Raw genomic sequence first — 25,623 nt, forward strand, 5'->3', positions numbered from 1 at the left:
TCTTATAACGTCTAAACGAACAGGACTCGCAAAGACGTTGTCTTCATTGAATCCTTCCACCTAGCAGAAGAATACCCATGTTACCAGTCCCTTGAGTTTCCCTGTCCGTTTTTATTTTCAGGGAGTGCTGGCTGTCAGGGGTAGGGCACACAGTTGAGAGGAGGTGGAATGTGGGTCAGCCACAAAGAAGTATACTTACTTTACTATATATCTTATAAGGTACTGTCCCTGTCATTGTGCCGTTTTCTCAAACCTATTGTAAAATGGGCTACCCATAAGTGTGAATTATATAGCAGTATACCATTGTCTCTGACATAATCTGCCTTCAAATGTATAGACAACAGTAGTGTTACATTTTACAAAATTTTTGCTGCGGCGCACTCGCTGGCTTTCACACGTGTCTCCCACGGGCACACGCAGGAAGGGGGCTTCTGCTTCCACTCACGCACTTCCCACATTCTGTGTGCGAGCAGCGCTCTTCCAGGAGCCAGCTTATGTGCTGTCCTGAGGACAGGTCAGCTTCGGGCAAATAAAATGGTACACAGTTACCTTAGTGAAAGAAAAAAGCCAATAAACCTCCAACTTTCTTTTAGCTAATGAGTTTTTACCACTATAATGTGTAATATTTCTCCCTTTTCCCCCTATTTTTTTTAGTAAACAAACAGGGACCCATCTGTGAGCCATTGGAAGGAGCTGTGTATTTAGCTCAATGTGCTTATTATTCTTAATTCCCCTCGGCCATGCTCTGAAGCCTGCCTTCTTTTACGTGAATTTTAAAAACATGTTCAAAGATATTTTAAAAACTGCCATATGCTTATATCGATTGACATGTTTAAAACGTGGCATCTGGCTGTAGAGAACAAGGGAGCTGGCGTCGTGAGCCGTAGCACAGCTGAAGTGGTGGAGGAGTTCCATAGAGACGCGTCAGAGCTTAGTAGTCGAATAGCTGAAGCTTGGGTTCAAATCTCAGCTCTGCCAATTACTGGCTGTGCGACCTTGGGCAAATTATTTAATCTCTCTGTGCCTCAGTTTCTTCTTTAATGAAACTGTGGTAATAGGAGCTACCTTATTGGTTTATGAAGTTAAATTAGTTAATATTTATAAAGTAATGAGAACAGTGCCTAGTTCACAGGAGGTATAAAATAAATGTTAAGTAAAATTCTTCCTATAAGTAGCAATAAAAATATTTTTGGTGGAATTTCAGCTGTGCATTTCTTTGGATAAGTATTAATTAACTACATTATCATGTGGATCCTTATTATGAAAAACTCTGGATCTTATTTTTGGACCTGGTCAATCAGAGTGGTGAAAATAACTAAACCCATTTGGGCAGAAAAGCCCCGCATATTCGCCAGGTCAGGTCTCAGACAGGGCCTGAGTGCTGCAGACCCTCGTTGCCTGAGGTTTCTGAGAGTTCCTGGGAGAACTCTGAATGAGCGGCAGCGGGACGAGAACGTTTCATTTCTGCTTTTGTGACTCAAAGCGAATCGAGGCATCAAGCTGTACTTCCCCGGACGTTACGTGCTGTTGTTGGCACGTGTGTACACGGGGTGGGGAGGTGGATACAAGAAAAACTATTTCTGAAGAATAGCAGAGACGTACCATGTGCGCTTTTCTCAGCTCTGCTGTTTTCAGTTAGCAGTACATGCTGGAGCTCTCTCCATGGTAGCATGTAGAGGTGTTCCTCCTTCCTTCTTGTAGCCACATGGCCCTCCGTTGTGGTCTCAATTGGTCTGCTACTGATGGACACTTGGGCTGTTCCTGTCTGTTGCTATTACAAATAGTGATGTAAATAATAGTCTTCTGCATTTATCTTTTCATTCCTTTGCCAGTGTATCTTTGGTTAGATTGTTAGACGTCAAGTTGCTGGGTTAGAAGATAAATGCATATGTAGTTTTGCTAGAAATTGCCAAACTCTCCTCCATAAGGGTGGTACCATTTTGAATTCTCACCAGCAATATCTGAATGCTTGTTCCCCCAAGGTCTTGTCAACACGTTTCAGGGTTTTTTATTGTTGTCAGCCTATTAGGTGAGAAATATCTGACCACAGTTTAATTTGCATTTCTCTTATTATGAGTGAGGTCGAGCCTCTTTTTATATTGTTAAAAACTATTTGCATTTCTTTCTGTGATTTATCTGTTAATATCTTTAGCTCATTTTTCAATAAGGTGTTGTCTTATTTCTTCTCTGTGTTTAGAAACTCTTTTTATATTTAGAATATTGTCTTTTTTTCTGTGATAGAAATGGCAAATATTTTTCTTTCCATTTGTCATTTGCCCTTTCACTTCACCCATGGTACCTTTCCTGTGTAAAAGTTTTTATTTTTAAGGTTTTTTGTAATCAGATTTATCAATTTTCTTCTCTTATTCTTTCTGAATTTTGAATTCTAATTAGGAAAGTTTTTAACACTACCAAGTTATAAAGAAATTCACCCCTGTTTTTTTCAAGTACTTGTGTGGTTTAATTCTTTACATTTAATCTCTCATCCTTTTGGAATTTATCCTAAACTGTAAGCCAGGCTCTGTGCTTTGGGCTGGCTTTTGGGGAGTGGCAAGGGTGGATTGAGGTGGGGATTTGGGGGCAATGAAATACAAAGTTGTGTAAGATAACATCTCTGCATCAAAGTGCTATTACCAGAAGCAGAATCAAAACAACTCTTAAGAAGCCTTGAATAAATGGATACTGTGAGTCTGTATGGTAAGATAATGAAGAATTCACTTCTCTCCAAATGGATTTATTGATTTCCTTGAGGACACGAAGATATTCTTAAAACAGAATGAGCTAAATTCTGACAAATACATTTGTAGAATAAGATGATGCAAAAGAGTTTTATTTCATGGGATAGTCAAGAAAAGAATCTCCAGTTAAATGACACTAGAGCTGAGTTTTAAAGGATGAGTAAGAATTCAACAGAGTGAAGGTAAAGAAGGAGGGTATTCTTAGCAAAGGGAGCATTTGCATGGCATGGAAACACTTGCCACGTTCTTGAAAAAGTGGAAGAGTTCCCTTGAGTGGGTCACCCACCATCTATGTGTTGTGAGGAAGAAGAGATGGTAGAGAGGGCTCAGTGATCCTGCTAGACCAAAGGTCAGGAAATGTTTTCTTAAAGGGCCAGATTGTAGTACTTTAGGCTTGCAGACCATATGATCTCTGTCACAATTACTCAGTTCTCCTGTTGTAGCATAAAAGCAGCCATAGACAATATGTAAACAAATGAGTGCAGCTGTGTTCCAATAGAATTTTATTAACAAAACCAGGTGGCAGTTTGGATTTAGACCATGTGCCATGGTTTTCCTTTCCCTGGATTAAAAATTTGGGATCAGACGGGGCTGGCCCCGTGGCCGAGTGGTTAAGTTCGCGTGCTCTGCTGCAGGTGGCCCAGTGTTTCGGTGGTTTGGATCCTGGGCATAGACATGGCACTGCTCATCGAACCACCCTGGGGCGGTGTGCCACATGCCACGGCTAGAAGGACCCACAACGAAGAATATACAACTATGTACTGGGGGCTTTGGGGAGAAAAAGGAAAAAAATACAATCTTTAAAAACAAAATTGGGATAACAGAGCAAAAGTGGGGATCTGGGGTGTTGGAAACACAGCAAGGCCTAGGAAGTATAGGAAAGAAAGTCAAAGCAACATCATTGTCTCCTTATTTTAGCATCCTCAAAGAGCTAAGACATAGTGTGGCTGCTATCACTATGTAATTTTACAGAAATGGTATGTAAATTTTAGACTGGAATCCTCTTGACCTTCTGTGGTGAAAAACATGAGTTGTGGGAAGCAGAAAAGAACGATGATCTCATTTTGCCTTGCCCAACTGGGAGCAGTAAAAGCTGTCTTCCAGAAACTTGGGCAATCTTAATCCAGTTACAAGCAAGTACCACCCTGTGCCAGAAGTCTCTCAAAGTGAGGAATTTTGATGTTGGAAATCAGCCTCAGTGTGGTAATTAGCCTGGGGTATCATTTTGATGTTAAACTTACAGAAAGCTTAAAGGCTATTCAACCATTATATAAAAGTGTGATGAATTAGATCTGAGAGTAAAAGGGAAAACCTCTTGCTGAATTGAATGGAATGTCTAAATTGGGTCTGAAGGTGGATTAGATGGGCTCTAAATATTCCTCAGACTGACAGATTCCACAAATATAGGCAGCCTAATAACAGAGCCTATCAGAATGTTTGTTTTTGACCAGCTGTCAAATAATGGAGAAGTTCAATTGTGTAAACACATCTTGATTTTGGTAACAGTACAAATAACGATTCATTGTCTATTTCAAATAATCTATCAGTCTGAGTACAAATCTTATTAAGTCACAGGGTGATGACTATTCAAAAATTCTTATAATCTTAAAGATGAAAAAAATTTGACTGTACACTTCTGAAGGAAAAATCTAAGAATTATTAAAGTGAAAATGGCAACTTTCAACAAGGAGCCAGTGATATTTCCATAATTATTGGTTTACATAAGTGTTTAAGTCAGTCATTATATAATTACTTTCTGATTTTTAGAATTCACTAGAGAGACTGAAGATAGTTATTGAGCAGGATAGTTATTGAGAATGTTAGCTGGAAGCAAATTACCTTTCAACAGAGTTTCATGTTAATATGTAGTGAAATTCTCCAGTGTATCTCCACACATTATGATATGTGCTTTTTCTTTTTTAAAGATTTTATTTTTTCCTTTTTCTCCCCAAAGCCCCCCAGTACATAGTTGTATATTCTTCGTTGTGGGTCCTTCTAGTTGTGGCATGTGGGACGCTGCCTCAGCGTGGTCTGATGAGCAGTGCCATGTCCGCGCCCAGGATTCGAACCACGGAAACACTGGGCCGCCTGCAGCGGAGCGTGCAAACTTAACCACTCGGCCACGGGGCCAGCCCCAGGATATGTGCTTTTTGAAATACAGAGATAAGTAACTTAGTCATTCACATCATTTCTTTTTCCTTGTTTGTTTAATGTGTCAGGAAAGAAGCAGGCATGAAACATGTTTTCCCTTTTTCCCATTTATTGCTTACTTTGCCTCCTGGGCTCTAGTGTCTTTTTCTCTCTTCACTATACTCAACAAATAAGGGTTTTCCGTGAGATAAGATAGATTTAGGCTCCTCAGTGATCAGTGGTCTGTGACCTAGATAAAGGCCTTGACAGTGATCTCTTGCTTCAACGATCTGTTATTTTTGAAAGTCTGGATTTCACTTCCTGGGTTTCCACCTAAAGATTTGTGGTAATGGGAGGTAGGGCTGGTGGAGCTCAGATCCAAGCAAAGGGACAGAAAGCGATTATGAGTTAAACATGGACTACGTCCTTGGCACTATGTTAAACTCTTTTCATGTATGATTTCATTTAAGGAGGTCACAGTCTTGAAGAAATCAGAGGAATCATATTAAGATGTGTCTGATAAAGCCATAAAGATTGTTTTCTCCTCTTGTAAAATGTTGACTCTGTATCTTGTTTCATTCCAAAAAATTACTAAGGAGTTTATAAATATAATAAATGATCATTTCATACCTCTGCGCAGGGCTTCAGCTACATTCTCCTCCTCTCCCGATGCCCCCACCATAAGCTAACAACCTAACAAAATGTGCATACTTAAGAATTTCTTTATATTACTTCAAAAGATAGCATGTGAAAGGAGATGAGATGAGGCAGGACACATAAGCAGTGTCCAAGCCATGTGGGAGGGGAGATGCATGCGCTATGCCAGTGAACTTTAGGACCAATGGAAGGGTCTTTCTCAGGAGAGTGGCATGTTCTGATTTGTCTTTTAGATGTGTGTTATTCTGGGAGCAATGCGGGGCATGGATTTTGGGAGCCAGGGCTGGTGGCCAGGTAAAGTGGTGTGAAGACTCCTGCAATGTCCACATAAGGAATGGTGAGAACTGCACTGGTCGAAAGGATGGAGCCAGAGGGATAGATCTGAGAATGATTCAGCCATTATTGTGTGTGAGGTACAGGAAGAGGGAAGAGCCAAAATATCCCTTAGGTTTCTGGCTTGGATGACTAAGCGGATGATAGTGCCCTTAACTGAAACAAAGAACATTCCTGATTTACGGAACAAAGCAGCATTTTCAGCTTTCAAAGTTGGACATGAAGATTAATCTTATACAGAGCAGCACTGTCCAATATAAACATAATGCAAGTCCCAAATCTGATCCACATATGTAATTTTCAGTTTTCTGGAAACCACATTAAGTAAAAAGAAACAAGTGAAATTAATTTTAATAACATTTTATTTAACCCAATATATTCAAGGTATAATGATTTAAACTTGTAACCAATAAAAATTATTAACGAGCATTTTACATTTTATTTTCATACGAAGTCTTCAAAATCTGGTGTGTGTTTTGTGCTTACAGAACATCCCAGGCTACCCTCGTCACAAGTCACATTCTCAGCAGCCACAGGTAGCTGGTGGCTACCACAGTGGCCAAGGCACCTGTAGAGCATCCTGATATACTTAGATCAAAACGTTCTTTTTGATAAAAGAATTATATAGCTCCTGGAAATTGACTAATCAAATAGTCAAGAGAAATACGCAAGGACGGCTCAGAAAGGAGCCGTTCAGCTTAACAAGAGAATAGCGTATGAGGAGATGTGACTTCTACTTTGGGTTTTAATACTGAAAGTTGTGTGATCTTTGGTAAGGGAATTTTTCTGCACCGGGGTGATCCAAGGTCAGGACTCTTTGTGCACTTTACTTTTACTGTCCGTAAGTCAGTGAACCGACTACTTCGCGCAGCGGCCGCGGTTCTAATAGCAGCAGTGGTAGTGACGACGGCAAACCTGCTGCTGCGTGCCAGGCACCATTTTAAAGGCTTGACACGTATTAGCTAATCTAATTATCACAACAGGCCTGTGCAGTAGATTCTATCATCATATTCATTTCACAGATGGGAAACTGAAGTACAGAGAGGTCATCTAAACAGATAATAAAGCAGATCGCTTGCAGATTTGGGTTTAAAATACAGGTGATCTGGTTCTCAGGACCATGCCTTTAACCACTGCTTTCTTAAAAAGTAGAAAAAAATAAAGCAAAATTAAGGCTGTTAATATCTTTCAAACATCGCAAACTTAAATCTTTTTCAAACTCATAAAAATAATTTCAAAGCCAATTAGCCAAAATAGTGAATACATTTTGAGTCGGCTTCATCAGCACAGATAATGCAGTGTGTCCATACTTGTCCTTGAAAGCCACTTTTAATTGTGAGGAAAACAGAAAGGTAATCACTGCCCTGTCTTTCCTTGTAGCAGCCCCTAAGATAGGCTCCTTTCGACACTATCGAAAACAACAAAGGGCCAATAAGCAGAAAGCTGAAATTGGATATTTCTCACTAAAAAGAGATAACTATCTTCTCTAAGAGTAAAACCAAAACTAACAATGAAATGAAAACTGGAGGGAATCCCCCAGTGCCCTATGTGAGAGTGAGGCTCAAGCAGGCGTGGGCTGACAAATGTTTACAACTGTCTCTCTGGAAACAAATGTCTGTGTTCTCTATATAAGCTTATTATAAATTTTATATATAGGATGTGTACTACACAATTTACAAATAATAATAAATATATCTTTTACTCTCAACTCCGTACAGCAACCTGATTCTCATAAAATACTTTTGGTGGTTTTTTTGCTGAACCCTTGCCTCTGTTGGTTACCTCTGGTGGCAATTGATGAATGAGTGGAGTTCAGACATGAGTGTTGTTGATATTTGTGTGTATGTTAACCAGGGAGACAACAGTGAAACAATCAAGACATGTGTCAGAATGTCTCTCTCTCGCAGCGACATGAGTCACTTCTTTGCTGAATCAGAACATAGTTTTTGAATAATGGAAGAATATTTCCTCATTTATTTGTGTCATTTGCAGTGCAAATGCTACAGACACAACAATACTTTCTCCTTCACTTTTTAAAGTCTAGACAGCCAACAAAACAACCCAGCCCTCATTTGTCGTAGTTTGCTGATCTCCTTGGTGTAAATACTCCCATCAAGGCCAGTTTTAGGCTCCTGACACCATGTCACTGGACGCAGAGTTGGGAAGAGATCCACAACAGTACATTGTTATATTGTATTTTCACTCTACAGGAACAACACATGTAAATAGCCTCAAAGGCATAAAAAATAGTACAATGCAGTAAAATAATTAGAAAGTGTTTCTTACCTTCGTCTTAGATGATTTATTTAATTGTAAGTTTATATAATTTAATTTTAGTAACAGCTGTGTCTAACAACTACCTTACAAAAATTTCTAAAAATTTAATAACTGGCTCTTATGAGCCAGTACAAATCACTCCAGCACGTGACTGGCGAGAGCGGTGACTTACGTGTCATATGTTGACTTAGAAGAAGTGCACAGAGGAAATCACACCCCCCAGCCTAGATACACAGGAGATTCAAAGCCACCATGAGAATGTACGACTTGGAAAGATGATAGGGAACAGGAGCTGCAGAAGCACAAATAAGTATAGCTCATTTAGCATACTTATTAAAAAAAAAGTCTGTGCCACTCTTCACCAGAATCTTGACTTTAATAACCAGTCAGGATCCATGCAGAGGGGGATATTTAACTTAGATTTTTATGGAAACATCAAAAGCATTTGTCGAGAATGACTAAACCCACACTCTGTAATAAGATCTCTATGATTTAGAACTTGTAAAGGTAACTATAGAGGCAGCGGTGTGTTTTTATACAGGTGTCTGGTTCTTCTTGGCTGAGGAATTGATGACAGTGCGCTATCTATTGTGATTGAATGGCCTCACTGGCCCCAGCCACCTCTTCGGCTACATGCCCCAAACTGCTGCTATAAATCAGAATCTCCTCTGTGCTGAGATGTCTGCTTCTGGCTTCAAAGTCTTGGGTACAAAGTCAAGGCACTTCTTAAACATTTACCAAAATCCTCTCTGAGCTGTGAGCCTTGTCTTGTCTGTCTTATGGGTGGACCCACAGGTCTACAAGTCATTGAGCCTTTCCTGAGGGCGCTCTGTGTGAACATCTCTGTGCTGGGGATCTCACTGGGGAGTGAGCATTCTTTGACATCGCATCTGGGTTTGCCCAGTGTCTGGTGTTAAAGTCTTTTGGAGGAAAAAATCCCTTCTTACCTGACGTCTGTTCTAAAGACAGAGCCTCCATCGTTGGGACCTTCCCTGGGCCACCTCCCTGGCACGTAAAATATAAATACCGAGTAGCATGTTAGTTGTGATGTCATGTGCGTTTTTACTGCAGTCAAACAAGTTTGCCACAGTGAATCAGACCTCAGAGTCATCCAACTCATTTTTAATTTTTTTGGAGCGTCACTGGGTGATAGCTTATGATGATTTTACTATTTTTTAAAAAACGGAAAGCCTTCAGTTTGTTCCCTGTCAACATTTGCATTTCTTGACTAGTGTATGATCTTAGTATATCTCTTCAGAAAGCATCTTCCTCACTTGGTGATTATTTAGATTGTCCTTTACTGGGCTTTCATCCAGCTCTATTATGTTTTTCTCAGTTGGCATCATATTTCTGCAGTAGAATATTAGCTCTTCTGGCCCTTGTCTTTATCTAGTCTCACTTTAGCCCCCATAAGCCCAATTTATAAGCATAAAATGTTTCTATTCATAAAACGTCAAGACCAGTCAGCCGCAAAATTATACGGCAGAAAACTCCTGGCTTCAGTGCCTCACCTTATAACACCCTAGATTAGAAACTTCTTCAGGCAGGAATTACATCTTACCCATCTTCACACACTGGGTTTACAACAACAGTCAGAAGTCAGATGTACAAAAAGAGTACCTTTATTCATCTATGCTTGGACTCAAGCTAGCTGTAGTCTGCCACTTCAAAGGCACTCAGAGTCTTCTGATTTCAAGAAGTCTTTTCCAGGAAATCACCAAATTCAGGATTTAAGCTCAGTCACTCAAAGCTCCAACTCCCCATCATTCTTGTTTTCTGTGGTGGGTTTTTATCTTCTGCTTGAAGAAGATAAATATCCTGGTATTTGTCTGGGCACAAGAGACATTATGTAACATTGTGAGGCTGGTGCTGCCCTCCAGACTTTGCTCACCTGCTCTAGTCTTTGGTGCGGGGTGGCTGTCCACGTCGTCCCCACTGCTGGTGGAGCCCCTTATTTACTCTGTCGGCACGGGCGGTGCTCTTCAGGAGCTCCGATTCTTCCCCCTGCTTGTTTGGACGCTACTCAGATCTCACTGGCCCTGAGGACCTCCTATGGCCTGGCTAGACCTACTACTCTTTGACTCCCCAGCTTGGGCTGTCAACTCTGAGCCTCTCCGCCACAAGGTCATTTCATCTCAGCTACAGGGATCCCTCTGAGAGCTTGCCAGTTGGTTCTCTCTGGGAACATGGGAAATTGTTGATCCCGTGCTTGCCTTCCATGAAGGTTTCTGGGAGACGTAGGTCATTTTAGGTTCTCTGCAGGACTGTGTCATCCCAGAGTTTCAGCTGGGAATGCACATAAGCTTCTCTGTCCTCCAGTACTCAAGTCCACCACCCATGCTTCCTTGCATCCCAGAGATTTAACCAGGAGGTGGCAGACTTGATAGCCCCTCTTTCCCTCAGAGAGACCCACTCGAGGATAATTCTCGTCTCCTTTGCTGTCTCTCCCAAGCTCTGAGAGTTTTCAAGTCCCCTCTGTGTAGAAGTAATGCTGCCCTTCTCTTTACTTTACTGTCTGCAGCCTTACTTGTCATAGTTTAAAAATCTCCACACTCAGTCTTCCAAATTTTGGTTTTGATATTAATGGGAAGTTTTTAGAACTGAGGAAACTCAACTGCCAAGCTCTAGTCATGGAAAGCCTAGTTTTCTTAACTAATATATCTGGAATGTCCTTCAAGAGCCAATCTCGAAAGTGAAAATCTGAACTTTAAAGCTTTGGCCGTTTCTCCATTCCAGCTATAACAACATCTGAGTTTTTACATCTGCAAATGTACAATGTGACTACAGGGCTGTTACCATCTGCGACTTCCTCTAAAAAGAGGAAGGACTTGAAAGTCACAGGAGAGGGATGCCAATGGGCCTCGAAACTACAGTATAGGATGCCATGTACATGCTACCCCTGGAGCTGTGTCTGCATGCAGCCCTGTCGGAATGGCTTTGAGGACAGGAGTGTAAGGCGAAATTAAACAATAGCTGTAATAATAAAACTTGTGTTGGAGGGAGAGGACAGTCCTGATCTCTGCTCTGTCACCTGCTGGCCACGAGACCTTACCTCACTTCTGTCTGTTCACGATCCCTTCCTCTGGAGAATCCACACGAAAGCAGCTGTAATATCTGGCTGAATAGGAAGAATATCACAATGAGAAACACAAAAAAGAAAGCATATGAATAAATTTCATAATGTTGTTTCACTACAATTGTATTCTCAGAACCCAGAATGGTGTCTGGCATATGTGCTTTCAAGAAATGTATAACACATTTCTTGTTATCAACATCACAAACTTATGTTTAAAAAGTGAATCAAGGAGCAAATAGATACATGAATGAACAGAACACCTCACCAACCCCTGATACTGTAGTTTATAGTTAGGGAGCTAGTTGGGGTGCTTTTTCCATTTAGCACAGTCAAGCGACTCCCCCAGGGACAGCCTCAGCACTGAGCACGTTCTCGTCCCCAGGGGGACCCGGAGGAGCAAACTAGCCAAAAGGAGGGAAGTGGCTCATTTGTCCTGTGTCTGCAGAGAACAGATCCAAGTAAGAGTGGGGAAGCTGCAGGGGAAAAAATCATAAAAAAAGCAGACTCTAAATGACAGCAGTTCCCCGAAGGTAAATTGCTACTAATCAAATTACCTTTAGAATTATGTTTCATTTCGATCCAATCTGTGATTTGTAGATAACAGGAATTCATCCAATTTAGGAAATGTTCTCCTTTCCCACCATTAGTAGTGGAAATGAACTCAGAACAAAGGGATTCCAAATCCTTTGAAGCCTGTGGTTAAGGGATAATAATTCTTTCTCAAGTATCTCATCATCTTAGGCCTCTTTTCAGTCACTTTGAGACGATTTTTTAAGAACAGCCAAGCCTCAAGTGACCGATTATTCCTACATGTGCTGGCAACAGGGACAGACACAATCAAGTCATCAGGTCTAAACTGGTTCATTCTTTCTCCGGAGAAGGAACAAAACTGTTCCACGTCTTTAGGGAACAGCCATCATGATTCTTAGAACCAGCTTCCATCCCAGATCCTCAAAGCTGTCTGCAAACGTAAACTCGTTTGTCCAGGCACCACGCGCCGCTCCGAACGAGGAAAATGGGATAAAGCTGGGAAATAATTACACACATGGCAATCAGCACCATTCGCTGCGAGCTTACTCTGATGGTGTATATTTACTCCTCACCCTGGAGGTTCAGAGGTGTTGAGTTACTCGCCCAGGTTCACAGTATTAGTCTGGGAGATTAAGAGGCAGCCTGGTGTAGTTGCTAAGATCCTGGACCCTGGTGCCAGATTACCCATGTTAAATCCCACCTACACTCCTTTCTAGGTCTGTGGCCTAGGATGAGTTAACCTCTCTGGCCTCCCATTTCCCCTCTGCAATGTGGAAAGAATGATAATAATGCTACCCACCTCATGGGGTTGTTGTGAGAATTAAGTGAGTCAAGTGCTTAGAACAACATGTGACACCTGGTAAATGCCATGTGATTGCTGGCTATTGTTATTATTCTGCAGTTGCAAATAACAAGAACCCAACTCACACTAGCTGAAGCAGCAAAAGAAGCAGCGGTAGTCCTTGCTTCAGACACGCCTAGAGAGAGATTCAAATGATGCTTTCAGCAGGCTCCCCAGCATCTCAGCTTGCTTCGCTTTGGCTTCAAGATGCATCATGCAAGCTTCATGGTAGCAAGATGGCTGCTTGCAGCTTCAGGGCTCCACTACCCTTACTGAGAAAGACAAGTTTTTGTGATGAAGATATGGCAGAGGTCCCAGTGAAGTGGCCCGGCTTTGGTCAAATACTCATTCCTGCACCCAGACCCGAGTCATGTGACAAGCACTGAGGCAGGAGGCTGGGTGTGGCCAATCCAAACCACATGGCCTAAGGAGGGTTCCTGTGCAAAGGCACTCAGTGGAGGCCCCAGAGGAAGGGAGCAGGAGAAAGTATAAATAAATGTTATATACGTATATAGTCTCATGGCCAGCAGGTGACCTACAGAGATCAGGACTGTCCTCTCCCTCTAGCTCGTCTTATTACTACAGCTATTGTTTAATTTCGCCTTACACTCCCGTCCTCAAAGCCATTCCGACAGGGCTGCATGCACAGCCCCAGGGGCATAATTGACTCAGTGTCCTGTTCTCTAGTTCTGAGGCCCATGGGCATCCCTCTCCCATGACGTTCAAGTCCTCCTACTTTTTTTGAGAAAGCACCCTGTAGTTTCATTTTACACTTGCAGATGTAGAAACTGAGACCTGAGCAGAAGAGGGACTGAGAAGGAGTGGACTCCTTATTCATGAACTCATCGTTTAAGCCTACTTTGTATAGATGCTATGTGAGTGTGCTAACAGTGCCGTGCGTAAGCCTTCCTCCGCAGGGCCTGCCAATATTCCGGCCCGTTGACGCCAAGGCATTCAGGGTTACTGAAACTTTTTTGAGCTGGATAATTATCAGTAATAACTAGACACATCACTGATTAATGTTTCAACTGACAAGCATTGATTTCCTGCTATCTACCTACGCCCGCTCAGTTTCAAAGCGTAGCTCTGTTAACACAATCGTGATCCTTTTTGTAGAAATATTTATAGTCTTTGGAGTGTACTGAAATATCTTTCTTAGCTAACTAATAATGGTTGAGTTTATTGAATTCCCTTGGAACTTCAAATAGGTATTGTTAACAAAGTAGAAGGTAAAATAACGATTTCTTGAACACATAGCATAATAAAAGGAACACATGTTTGTCGAGCGTTCTGTACACAGCGTTTTACAATTATCCTTTTTAAATCCTGGCCAACAACTCTGTATGGTAGATAATATCATCTTACTTTATAGATGAAAAAAATCAGATGCCAGAGAGATGAAGTAAAGGCTCATAGTCCTACGGCACTAAATGGAAGAGACTGACTTTACTCCTGCGTCTGTCCTGCAAACCCTTCCTTCCTCCTACCACACCACTTTAGCCAGCCATTGCATAAACTTGCTTTAAAAGTATGCTTTCAATTATACATCGCCAGCCCCGGCTGACTCAGTTCAGGTCGTGTAAGTCTTATTGAATGGTGAGTCTGAGCATGTTGAAGGGCTGATTAGCTGATATGGATTTGAACCTCCTAGTCTCATCACAAAAGCACAGATCCATTTGATTTGTAAACTTCAGGAAACAAGACCCTCCTTATTCAGGGCACATCCAAAACTACAAGGCGGGCAAGCGTATTCTTTCTCTGGGTATCTGTTCTTCATCTCACTCTCTGAGAGACGCCTGCCCTTCTCAGCTCTTGGATATCTTTGCCACCCTTGACCCCAGTGTGCTTCTTGGTCAGTGCTTTCAGGCCAGCTCTGCCTCCCTGAGCCTTCACCAAATCTTGCTCTAGTGAACACTGATCATTTGTTGCATCTCAGCAACCACTCCTGCTACCTAAAAGCACCCAGATGTTAATTTAGGGACTTTCCCCCTTATGGTGCCTGATTTGGGGGCCAGCCTTACCATTACAGAAGGCAAGGGGTCCCTGAAAGCCATGTCGGCTAGATCATCTCTTTTAACACCCAGGGACTGCCCAGTGGAAAACAAGCATACGTGAATCTGATGCAATCTTCTGGCATTCTGTATCCTAGGAAGAATGAAGCAAGGATGGGAGAAAAGTTAAAATTGGTTAATTTTATAAGAAGCACCCTGGCGAGACTATTCTGGCAAGTTGTGTTCTCATTCCTCCTCTAAGCCTTGTTCCTCAGCTTTGACCTTCCAGCCTCTGATATGCCCACCATCTTTCTGAAACATTCTTCCTTGTTTCAGAATCAGAAATATTTCTGTGGTTTGCAACCGGAGACCCCTCACAATAAATCTTCCCTCCTCGCTGGTAGCCCTGCATGCCACATCTCTCCCCAACGTCTCACTGTTGTGTGTTCCCCTCATCACCTCAGCGGGAACCTACTGTGCTCATTGCCTCACGTTCCAGGTCAGGCGGTCTGGACTGCCCAGGCTGACTGTTAACGATCCAGGTAACTGATCTGTAATAATGAGCTGGTGACAGAGAGAGGGGATTCATGGCGTCCTTTTATCAGCTTCCCCTCAGAGGCACTTAGGTAATTCATTAAGCTAAACTTCTTCTCAACAGCTGTTTAAAATCCATCTCGGGGCTGCCCAGTGGCACAGTGGTTAAGTTCGAGCTTGAGAATTTGACTCCTGGGTGCGGACCTACATACCGCTCACTGGCTGTGGTGGCATCCCACAAACAAAAATAGAGGAAGATTGGCATGGGTGTTAGCTCAGGGACAGTCTTCCTCAAGCAAAAAAAGGAAGATTGGCAACAGATGTTAGCTCAGGGCTACTCTCCCTCAAGCAAAAAGAGGAAGATGGGCAACAGGTGTTAGCTCAGGGCCAATCTTCCTCACCAAAAAAATGTTTTAAAAGTTAAAATCCATCTTGGACTTTGTCTTAGGATTCTATTTGGGGCTTAGCATCTGGCCATTTATAATTGGCTTTCTCCTTTCCTGGACTCCAGTGTCCCCTCCTCTGCAGAGGACGCTGGGGAGCACAGGAGAAGGAGGTGAGCAGAGTTGAGTGAAGACTAGGTTGTGCAGAGCCCGGGGGACCATCTGAAAGCACAGGTAGATTCTGGTGCTTGCCTGTTTGACACCTACAGTGGATTTCCCACCTGAATTAAACTCCTCACCTACCGTTCAGACCCCCCACTGCCTCTGTCTCCAGCTTCACCTCCAGCATTCCCTTCTTTCCACCTTATTCTCCAGCAAAGCTGACGTGAAGCTGCCTCCCTGTACGTGCTGCGTTGTTTCTTTTCTCTAGGCCCTTTTCTGCAGTCTATTATCTCTCTCTGGAATGCCCTTCTTCTCATCCCCCAACCGCTGCCCACCCCCAGGCCCAAGCTGGCCAATCGTTATTCATCTTTTAAGCCCCACCTCTAGCATTCCCTCCTCTGGGACGTGCTCTTCCACGACCTCCTACGCCCACCCCCTACCTCTACCCCTCGCAGAGACTGTGCTTTTAAGCCCTTATTCATTTCTATGTTCCTGGAGCTTAGCGTTGTGGGTACTCATGGCCAGGTTCTGGGGATGGATGGCTGGATGGGTGGATGGAGGAGTAAACAAAGCCTTTGTCTAACTGCAAATCCCGGCACTACAGAAAGTATTCTGAAATGCTGGGCTTCACATCCGTGGCTGGTCTGTCCATTTCCCCACGCGTCTGGAGCCTGTTAGCAGTGATTCATTTCCAGTCAGTAATGATTCAATTTATTTGTAGAAGTCACTCAGCTAAGTCGTTCGAGTGACTCAATTACGTCCATCACATGAATAACATGTCTTGACCTGCCTGACAGGCCCTCGTGGTGACATGGTCTGCTTAACCTGATTACCGAATTGACCACAGCGCACAGAACAGTGACTGGAGACAAACAGGCCCTGGTATCTCTTTAAAAATGGATGCTGAGAAAGAAATAGGAAAATCAGAGTAATCTAAAAATTCTGTGTCATCATGAAAGTGCTCAGAAAATAAATGTATAAAATTTAATTAGTGCCAATAAGTTTTGAAAAATATTCAGGGTAGCAATTCAAGATCTATCAGCTGACCCAATGCTGAAGGATTTATACATTACCTTTTAAAGTACTTGTCTCATTAAAGTATTTCCTCTTTAAGATGCAGTTTTGCACTAATCCCCTCTAATTTTACCCAATCTTTCTAGAGGGTTTTGGGGGAAGTGGTAAATATATGTAAAGAGGAGTTTTGACAGAATTAACATATTCCTCTTGGTAGGTAAGAACCGTGCCTTCATTTCCTGCAAGACAGGGCCAGTGACCATGTAACTTCAAACCCTCTCACTGAGAGAAGAGCGTCAGCGGCTGCAAAGGCTCCTGCAGCTGCAGCTGTCCCCGTTCAGTATTAAACAATTACCCTGGCAGCGGCTCTGCCATATAAGCAGCCAAGGCCACAAGAGGCACTTTGGTCCATGTAGAGGTTTTGCACAAATGCTCTGTTTTCTTGCCTTTGCTGGTGGGGTTGAATACGTTGAACTATCTCCACACTTCCTGATACTTACTGCGGGTCACTTACACTCAGGGGCCAGAGTTTGTGAGACTTTCCCGGGTAAGTTTCATTTTGTGAATTGAGTCTGACTCATCTCTCAGTAAAGGTTATCAAATGCCTTTGGAATTCCTAAGGTCCGGTTGTTTGCTCTTGAAGGTTGAACTCAAATGATGCTTCTAGAGAGGCTGAGGTAGAGGACAGGTGTCAGGGGATAGTAAAAACGAGAGAAGGAAACCAACATCTTTTGAGTGTCTTCAATATGCCTAGCACTGTGATTGGTGTTTTAAGATGCTATCTCATTTTATCTTCCCATCAACTCTTTGAGGAAATTCCCCACTTTTCAAATTAGGAAACTGAAACGGAGAGAGATTAATGTAACACAGAGAGTAAGCAGCACGTTCCTAATTCAAATTCACACTCAGCTCTGCCTGACTGTCTGGCCTCTGGCTCCGCCTCCTCTGTCTGTGGGGTCCTCGTGCACCCATGCTTCACTCACGTCACTGCTTTCTGAGACCTTCTTTACGTGTGGCCGCTGACAACTGTACAAGGCGGAACGAAATACTAATCAACCTTCAACGTGTTCTAAGAGCAATTAATGAACTGCTCTTATATATAATATACATGATCATATATATTATTATATAAATAATAAATATATATATAAATTTTGAACTACCTTAGTATTGTGCACTTAGAATACATGTAACTCCTTCATTTATTACTGTTTTCTTCATCGGTATTATCTGCTAATGATATCTATCTTCCAATAGGCTAAACAGGTTTACAGGAGGCTGCGACAAAGAAACGTAATTCCTACCCATTTCATTACATTGTAAAGGTGGAATATATGTTTAATCTCAGCAAACCTTTTATGAAGGAGAAATATAATATTTATAGGGCCAGGGTTTGAATCCCAGCTTTGCCACACCCTAGCGTGGGTGGCCTTGGGCAAGTTGCTACAGCCAATTTCTCCCACTGTCAGATGAAGATGCTAACAGTAATGCTTACCTCAGAAGGCCACTGTGAGCATTTCATGAGTTGAGGTTCTGACGCCTGGAACAGGACCAGGCACGTGGTAAGTTGTCAACAAATGCAGACTGTCTCAGTTCTTTCACGGGTGAAGAAGCAGGTTTGCAGTGCAGTCACTTGTTTGGCCCCGTGTTCTGTTGGTGGCAGAGTTGGTGCTGACAGCCAGGCCTCCCGTTCTCAGTCCTGTGCTCGGCGCTGCAGTGACATCAGAGCAGTACAGAGCAGGAAACCAGAATTTTCCCTCCACCGTTGCTCCTACTCTAAATAAACTGAAAATGCTATTTCTGTGCCCTGAATATCCACTGTCCACCATAGGGGCAATTTATCAACCCAGTTTCCAGATGGAGGCTCTTTCCCAGGGTCCCCAGTTACTCTGCTGCCCAGCTAGCTGTCACCGTCTTGTGCTGTCACCCCCTGCCTGGTGGTTCCCAGCATGCCAAAAAAGTTAGCAGACTCTATCAGGTCCACAGTCCCATATCTATACTTCCAAAGTCCAAAAAGCTCTCAGAGCTCAAGGACTTTTCAGAACTCATTTGACTGCAAAACTTGTTCAGATCTGAACCTATTTGGTGACAAAACGCCTGAACTGCCACGAAGCCCTTTATTGTGAGCATTCCTCCCTCGTGTTGTGCATGTTTGTACCGTTCACTGAAGTCCACCAGCGTGTTTATTTACAGAACCCTGCCCAGGCCTCAGGGGGGTCCGCCTCAGTCAGGGGCTCGGCAGGAGAGCTGGGCACTCAGCGCAGGTGAACGAGGAGAGTTGACTAAAGGGACCGTCTGCAAGGTGTGGACGGGCTGAGGGGCCGGCAGGCGCGGTGCAGGAGGGCCAAAGAAGGGTTACTTGATGAACAGAAGCTGCCACTACCCCCAGGTCTGAAGGGCCTGGCAGAGGTCGAGATTCTGGAACCCAGAGAGAGCAGCAAGGGAGACGGCTGCAGTCAGGAGCGGTGGCTTTAGGTAGAAGGAACCAGCCAGCAGCAAACAGCAGAGAAGACGCCTGGGAAATAACACCCAACCTGCCCCCCTGCCCTCTGGCTCCTGCTGGCACCTCTCTTTGGTCACCTCTTACCTGAGCCCAGAGACAAGGGAGCTCACAGATGCAGATCAGAAGGTGAGCCACTGGGCACCAAGCAGGGCAGTGGGGGTGACAAGTGGATCTGGAGGGCAAGAGGCAAACACCCTCCCCGCACATCATATTCTATTATATCCAATATATGCACTCTACCATCTTTCTGAAACCTGAAAACTCAAGAATGCTTAAAGAGTTATATTTTGCTAAGTCAACAGCATTAACACACACGTGAAAAATATTAATACATATATGTGAAACATTTTTTGTAGTTTGCAGTGTCACATAGACTCATGAAACATTTATCATAATTCCTTGGCTCCCCGAAAGGTTGGAACTACTGCACTGACAAGTGCTGGCTCACTCATTGATTCATTTGTTCCTTCATTCAACAAATATTCCTTATTGATTGGCTACGTTGCAAAACTCTACAGGCTCTGGGATATGAAGACAAAACCATGACACCAGCCTTTCTAGTAGCTTAAAATTTAGGAGAAGACGCTAACTTGTTGGAAAATAGTAATACAATCCTGGGTTAGGAAATAGTTTTCTCTGAAAGTTATCTTGCTCCTGGGGGTTGTGCTTTGAGAAGGATTTTGTGGCCACATCTGGGCTCAGTGGAAATAACCCCTATGATCTATTCTGTGTGTGACGTGGGCACGGGAGCGGAGTGCGAGCACGGCGCACAGTTCTGGCTGACTGAGCTTTAACTACACAGCCCAATGAGATTGTTTCTATAACACAGGGAAGAGTAATGTCCACAGCAGGGCAGCAGGTGGTGTTACTCTGAATTAGGAACACCTGAGAAGTCTTTGTGGGGTAGGTACAGGGTTTCTAAGGATTTCCGGATGGAAAATGACAGCCAGGAGCAAAGGCAAAGTCCGAGTGGACAGGCTGGTCAGAGCAGCACAGGGTGGGGAGAGAGAAAGTATTCAGTGATCAAGATAGACGAATGAGAAGCTCTTCCAAGGAGTTTGCACATAATTTTCCAGCAAGTGGGTCACAGCGGAGGCCCTGGAGAAGGCGGAGCCCCACGTTCCAGGAAAATCCCGCTACCAGCACTTGGAAGTGGACGAGGGTTTAAGAGGAAGGTGCTTGAAAGTCATCTAAGTCAAGGGAGGAGCGCCATCACCCAGGCCGGAGAAGGTGATGCGGAACAGAGGCAGCAGCAGTGACACGGAAGGGAGACATTTTGAGAAGGAAACGACAGATTTGAGAATCGACTGGAGGCAGGAGTCACCGTGACTCCAGGGTGTCTAAACTGCGAACACACACACACACACACACAAGAGAAAGAGGAGAGCGGCCATGAGGGGCCACTCTGCAGTGCTGGACGTCTGGAGGCCAAAGTACTTTCAAGGACGTACCCTGCAGGTGTTTAAAATTGTGAGTCTGTAGTTGAGAAAAAGAGAAACGCCACGGAACGATTCCAGGCCCAGAAAAAGTTGCGCCACCTCGGTTCCTTATGGTAACCCCCAAATTCAAAACTGCGAAAATGACACACCTTTAAAAAGCTTGCTGCCAAAACTTATTTGGTGACAAACCTGACCTGAATAAATGTGAGGCTATTAATAGACTCTATTTGTCCCATTAGGGTCAGTTCTTTTTGCTGAGTGAATAATACGTGTGATTACAGGGTGCTGTCCCAACCTGCACCGCATGGAGAGTGCTCCATGTGAAATGGTACAGGCTCCAAATCGCCTTTAACACTAAACAATACTTATAAGTTCTGAAATCTATCTAGACCCAAGGTTTTAGATGAGGCATTGTCGACATGTATCATCAACACTTATACTATTTCTTTATTTCACATTTTAAGAAAGTATCTTAGTTTTAATGTATTTGGCATTAAACAGTAGGTAAACAGATGCCTCTTTGTATCTGAAATTTTTGGAGAATGAAACATTCTTTGTATGAATAAATAATATGTTTGAATTCCATACACTGATGTTTGATAAGTTCATTCATAAAATTGGGATAATAATATTGCCTAGCTCATAAGAGTTGTTTAAAGAGCTAATGTACAGGATCCAACACATACTGAGTATTTTAGTAAATGTTAGTCATTATTATCCTACCCCTTTAATCAACAAAAAGTTTTCTAAACAGCATTTTGGACGAAAATATTTTTGTTTTCCCAAACCCTGAAAGTGCAGTGACAGCAAATGTCCCCTTCTTGCCGGAGGTGAGGCAGCAGCAGAGAGAGCCCGCGTTTCTTGAGATCTGGCCTGTACCTGGTGCTTTTGCCCCCAGGAGCAGATACTAGTTTCCCCGTTTCACAGAGGCAGACAAGATTCCCAGATGTTAAGTTAGCAGTGAGGGGTGAACTAACTTTTCTTTCCACCGCACCTACCTCCCAAGGGAGTGTGAGAGACAGCAGGTGAACCAGCTCATCCGGGTGTGGGAGACAGTCATTGGGGGCCTCTGCCTAGCACACTTCCGCTTCCCTGTGTAATCGGTTAAAAGAATGTGCTCTTTCCATTTGTGCTACAGGAAAAGACGGCTTCGGACTCCAAATTTCTGGCCACGCCCCCTTTTATCTGCCTCCCTGACCCACCTCCGCCCACCTCTGGAAGTAACATGCATTCAGCCCATAATAATCGTCGAATTCTCAGACAAGCTGAAAGCGGTATCTGTTAATTTGATCAGGCCTGGGAGGAGGAAAGGGATGTGGGAGTGAGGTCAGAGTCTGGTTGTTGTGGCACTGAGAGCGGGGAGGGAAGTGATCCGCTTGCTGTAAGACGGAATTACCTGCTCGAAAGGAAATCAAGTTTATTGTAATTTGACTAAGTAAACAGCAACGTGATCCGGTCCTTCAATTTTTGATGCGGATGCTCAAGTGGGAGAGTGTCACACCGTCTTCCTCACTTCCCCGGGCCACACGTTTAGACCTGCCCCTCCCCTTCCCGGCCCGGGCTCCCAAGGCAGGGTTTCTCTCTCTCCCTTCTGGCTGCCAGGCAGGAAACGCTCCTGGCTACGGGATAAGCCTCCTGTTTGATGGGGGGTGGGGGTGGGGGTGGGGGTGGGAGGGATAGGGGCGAGAAAAGGAAAAGGAAAAGAAACAAAGCAAGACAAACTTCGCTAGAGCAGCCAGCCCGCGCGCCAGGATCCCGGCCGGTTTCCAGTTTCCTAGAAACAGCGATCCCACCGGACCCGGTCCTCCCCGCCCCCAGCGGGGCCCGTGGGCGTGTTTTTCAATCGATGCTCCTCCGGCTGCCCCGCAGGCGGGCGGGCGGGGCCGGCATCCCCGCGCCCCTGACAGCCGCGGGAGGGGGCCCCCAGGAGCAGGCCGCGCCGCGCCTCGCCGCCGCCGGCCGGTCCCGGGGCGCCGGTCCATGCCGGTCCCCGCCTTTGTTCTTGGGCCGGAGCGGAGACATGCGCCGCTGACGATGGAGGTGGAGGACTCGGGCGGCGTGGTGCTGACCGCCTACCACTCGCACGCGCGCCCCCAGCCGCCCAGCGCCGAGCCGCGCCGCGCGCCCCGGGCCGCCGGCCACCCGGGCAGCAGGTACCCGAGGCGCGCCGGAGGGAGCAGAGGGCTCCGGGGCTTGGGGGTTTCGTCTTGCAGCCGGGGTTTCCGCCAGAGCGGACGACCACCTTCACTTGCTTCTTGTTCGCGTCCGGGGGGACGGGAGGAGAGAGCCTGCTGTCCTTTGCGTTGTCCCGATTGGAAGCGGGAAGCGCGCGGAGGCTCAGCCCGCGGAGGCTGGAGTCCTTGGCTGGCGGCGGTCAGCGGCGGAGTCGTGCTCTTGATACTGCTCGGCGATCACAGGCACATGCCTCACTTCTGCCAAACTCACCTACTGAAGTTTTGGAGAATTTTTAAAAAACATTTAAAATGAAACACAAACAGTAAATGAAAAAAATTAGAATATATTATCCTAAATCCTCCAATACTATCGAGAGCTTCTTTAATAACTGCGTGCCGCCTGAGCTAAGGCACCGGTGGAGAGATTCTCCAAAAAGAGATCTCAGTAGACTTTTAAAAACAATTTTACTTCTGGATTTGAAAAACCTTTCAGTTGTATACATTGGTATCGTTTTATTATTGCTAATGTTGACTCTATGCTGTAAATGCAATTATAATTTATTTGCCTTGGGTCAAAAGAGGTCTATGACCATCTCACTATTTGCATTTTAGATTTAATAAATCAGGGATCAGTGTTCAGTTACTGTCAGTGTTCCTCTGTTTGATGCAAGATCAAGGCCAATGAGACTTCCATACCTAAACCAAAAATGTTAGGCTCTCAGAAAGTTTCCTTAGGTAGACAAAATGACGCTAATAAGTGAGATGTTTGATATCTGACATATTGAGGGGAGGTTTTATTTGTTTAAATGTGGCTGTTTATCTGCTAGGGCTCCATTGAGGAATGGTTTTTCTTTAAAGGGGAGAGTTTGAATGATGTGCTTTTTTACATGTTTATTTTTTCTCATACTTTTATCGTTAGTTTTGTGATAATGATTACTTGTTTCCTAATTTAATTGATTTGCGAGGCTTTCAGCAAATTGTGACGTTAGTTCCAGGAATATCCTTTTGGCTAGTACCCACGAGAAGAACAGACTGCATTGGCGTGACATCTATGTTGGGCTTGGCTAACAAAGAAAATATTGTTTCTTCCCAAAAGAGCAAGTTGAAGGGAATCTACTTCTTTTTGTATAAAAACAATGGGAAAATAACACTATAGGAGCTTTAGCAGCTGTGCACTGTTGTATTTCAAAGGCTACTTGAAGATACAAACTTGCATTTATCTTTAGGGTGTTTTCTGAGCATAATCATTGGCTGTAATTACTCAGATTATAAGTAACTAGATAGATAGAAGTAGTTTGATGAGAAGCAGGGGCCAGGTTTGTGCATTTTTAGCTGATCCTGGTTTAGCTGTCCTGTCTGAAACTCCCAGCAGCTGTCTAGCAGCGATAGCCAGATTGTGCCATTTGGGCTATCCGAAACTACATCCGTTTCCAAAGCAAACTGGAGGAGTTCCATTAACTCAGCATGTGGTCTTGTGGAATGATGATACAAGAGAGCCAAAGAGGTGCGTGTCAGAGCTAGTGTTTTACTGTAGGGTTGCCAATGAGATTGATGTCGCCCCAAGTTTGCATTTCAGTTTGCATTCTGCCCAGCACCCTCTCCATAGAGCCTTTGTGCTGCCCACCCTCTGATGCCGGAGATAGACGACCCCCACCCTCTACAGCTAACTCGGGAGAGAATAGCTTAATTCCTTGGTTCCCAGTAACGGCAATCAAAAAGGTTCCTGTATTTACCAGGAGCTGGAGGACACCATCAATCATGAGTCTGATAACAGAGATAATCAGGCCCGAGTTATTAACCTTTGACTCACTAACTCCTGATCAATACTTCCTTTCAAGCCAAGGAGCAAGATCGTATTGTTCTACTTAGGAGAAAAGCACTCTCTCTTTCAGGAATACCCTTTCCTTTAAATTGCTTGCATATGTGTAACATATTTGTGGAGCAGTGACCAGTATGGCACTAGGAATCATGGGCTATTGCATCTGACTTTTTAAGGAGCTTGCTTCTTTAGCTCTGGGTAGCATAGGTTCAATTCAAAGCAAATCATCTTATTTTCCAAGCCTCCACTCCGTCTGATTTTATGCGCTTTTGTTTGTTTTTTTTTTGGCCTGTTTCTCCCACTAAAATATAAACTCTCTCTCTTCACTCTTCTCTTCGCTGTTGTGTCCCAAGGGCCTAGGGCAGTGTCTGGCACATTGTAGTCGCTCAGTGAATATTTGTTGAATAAATTAATGGATTCCAACCAAGATTAGAAACTGGCCTGATAAAAGGGCAGGGTGGTTCACAGCTGAAGGCAGACTGTTTGCACCTACTGTGTGCCAGCAACCTAGTAGGCATCAGGGACACAAATGGAATGAGATGAGTGACACGGTGTCCCTGCCTTGAGAATAGGGCCCTTTCCTTTTCAGACCAATGGGATTTTTAGAAAAAGCTTGAAATAAGTGGCAGCGTTTCAAAATCAAGAGGCTTCAGATATGAATCTGGACTTCTAGCTTCCCATAAAAAAAAAATCAAAGGCTCCAACAGCTCAGGCTTTCACTGCTGCCTCCCAGGACTGGCTGAAGTGAATACTGGCTACTCTCTCACACGCCTCTCTTTCTGTTCCTCTTCACTGGAGCTGGCTGTCCATCGCAATTTCTTCTGGGGCCTCCCCATTTTATTTTGTTAAAGTAAGTAGCCAGTATAAAGTGTGCTAGCCAGTTACTCAGGCTTGGGGTCAGACTCCAGACTTCACATGTCACCTCCATTTACTACCATGTGGCCTTGGGCATCTTGCGTCAGCTGCTTACGATAGTGTACGACACCAAGGAAGCATTTAATAATTGTAAGCTGTATCATTA

General features: G+C 44.0%; 1 protein-coding gene and 1 long non-coding RNA gene across 6 annotated transcripts in view; one reads left to right on the forward strand and one right to left on the reverse strand.

Moving 5' to 3' along the window:
* Nucleotides 1-9,741: 9,741 nt before the first annotated feature.
* On the reverse strand, nucleotides 9,742-19,640 carry LOC138915240 (uncharacterized). The gene is made up of 7 exons (XR_011420917.1): nucleotides 18,163-19,640; nucleotides 17,168-17,339; nucleotides 14,605-14,728; nucleotides 12,670-12,855; nucleotides 11,766-11,904; nucleotides 11,188-11,253; nucleotides 9,742-9,964 (listed from the first exon to the last, which is right to left on the reverse strand). It is a non-coding gene; the product is annotated as an uncharacterized lncRNA (long non-coding RNA).
* A 2,661-nt stretch (nucleotides 19,641-22,301) lies between these two features.
* The window catches only part of ARHGAP28 (Rho GTPase activating protein 28), a 188,450-nt gene continuing 185,128 nt past the window's right edge, over nucleotides 22,302-25,623 (forward strand). For 3 of the 5 annotated variants that reach the window (XM_023647422.2, XM_070220560.1, XM_070220561.1), the window contains exon 1: nucleotides 22,465-22,762. In XM_023647422.2, the coding sequence (XP_023503190.2) occupies nucleotides 22,590-22,762 (173 nt within the window). In that variant the 5' untranslated portion in view covers nucleotides 22,465-22,589. Of the gene's footprint in view, nucleotides 22,763-25,623 lie in introns of all 5 variants that reach the window. The other 2 variants (XM_005612712.4, XM_005612713.4) reach the window with 2 other exon arrangements.

This window comes from Equus caballus, chromosome 8 (genome assembly GCF_041296265.1).
Source record: "Equus caballus isolate H_3958 breed thoroughbred chromosome 8, TB-T2T, whole genome shotgun sequence".
In the NCBI taxonomy this organism is placed as follows: domain Eukaryota; kingdom Metazoa; phylum Chordata; class Mammalia; order Perissodactyla; family Equidae; genus Equus; species Equus caballus.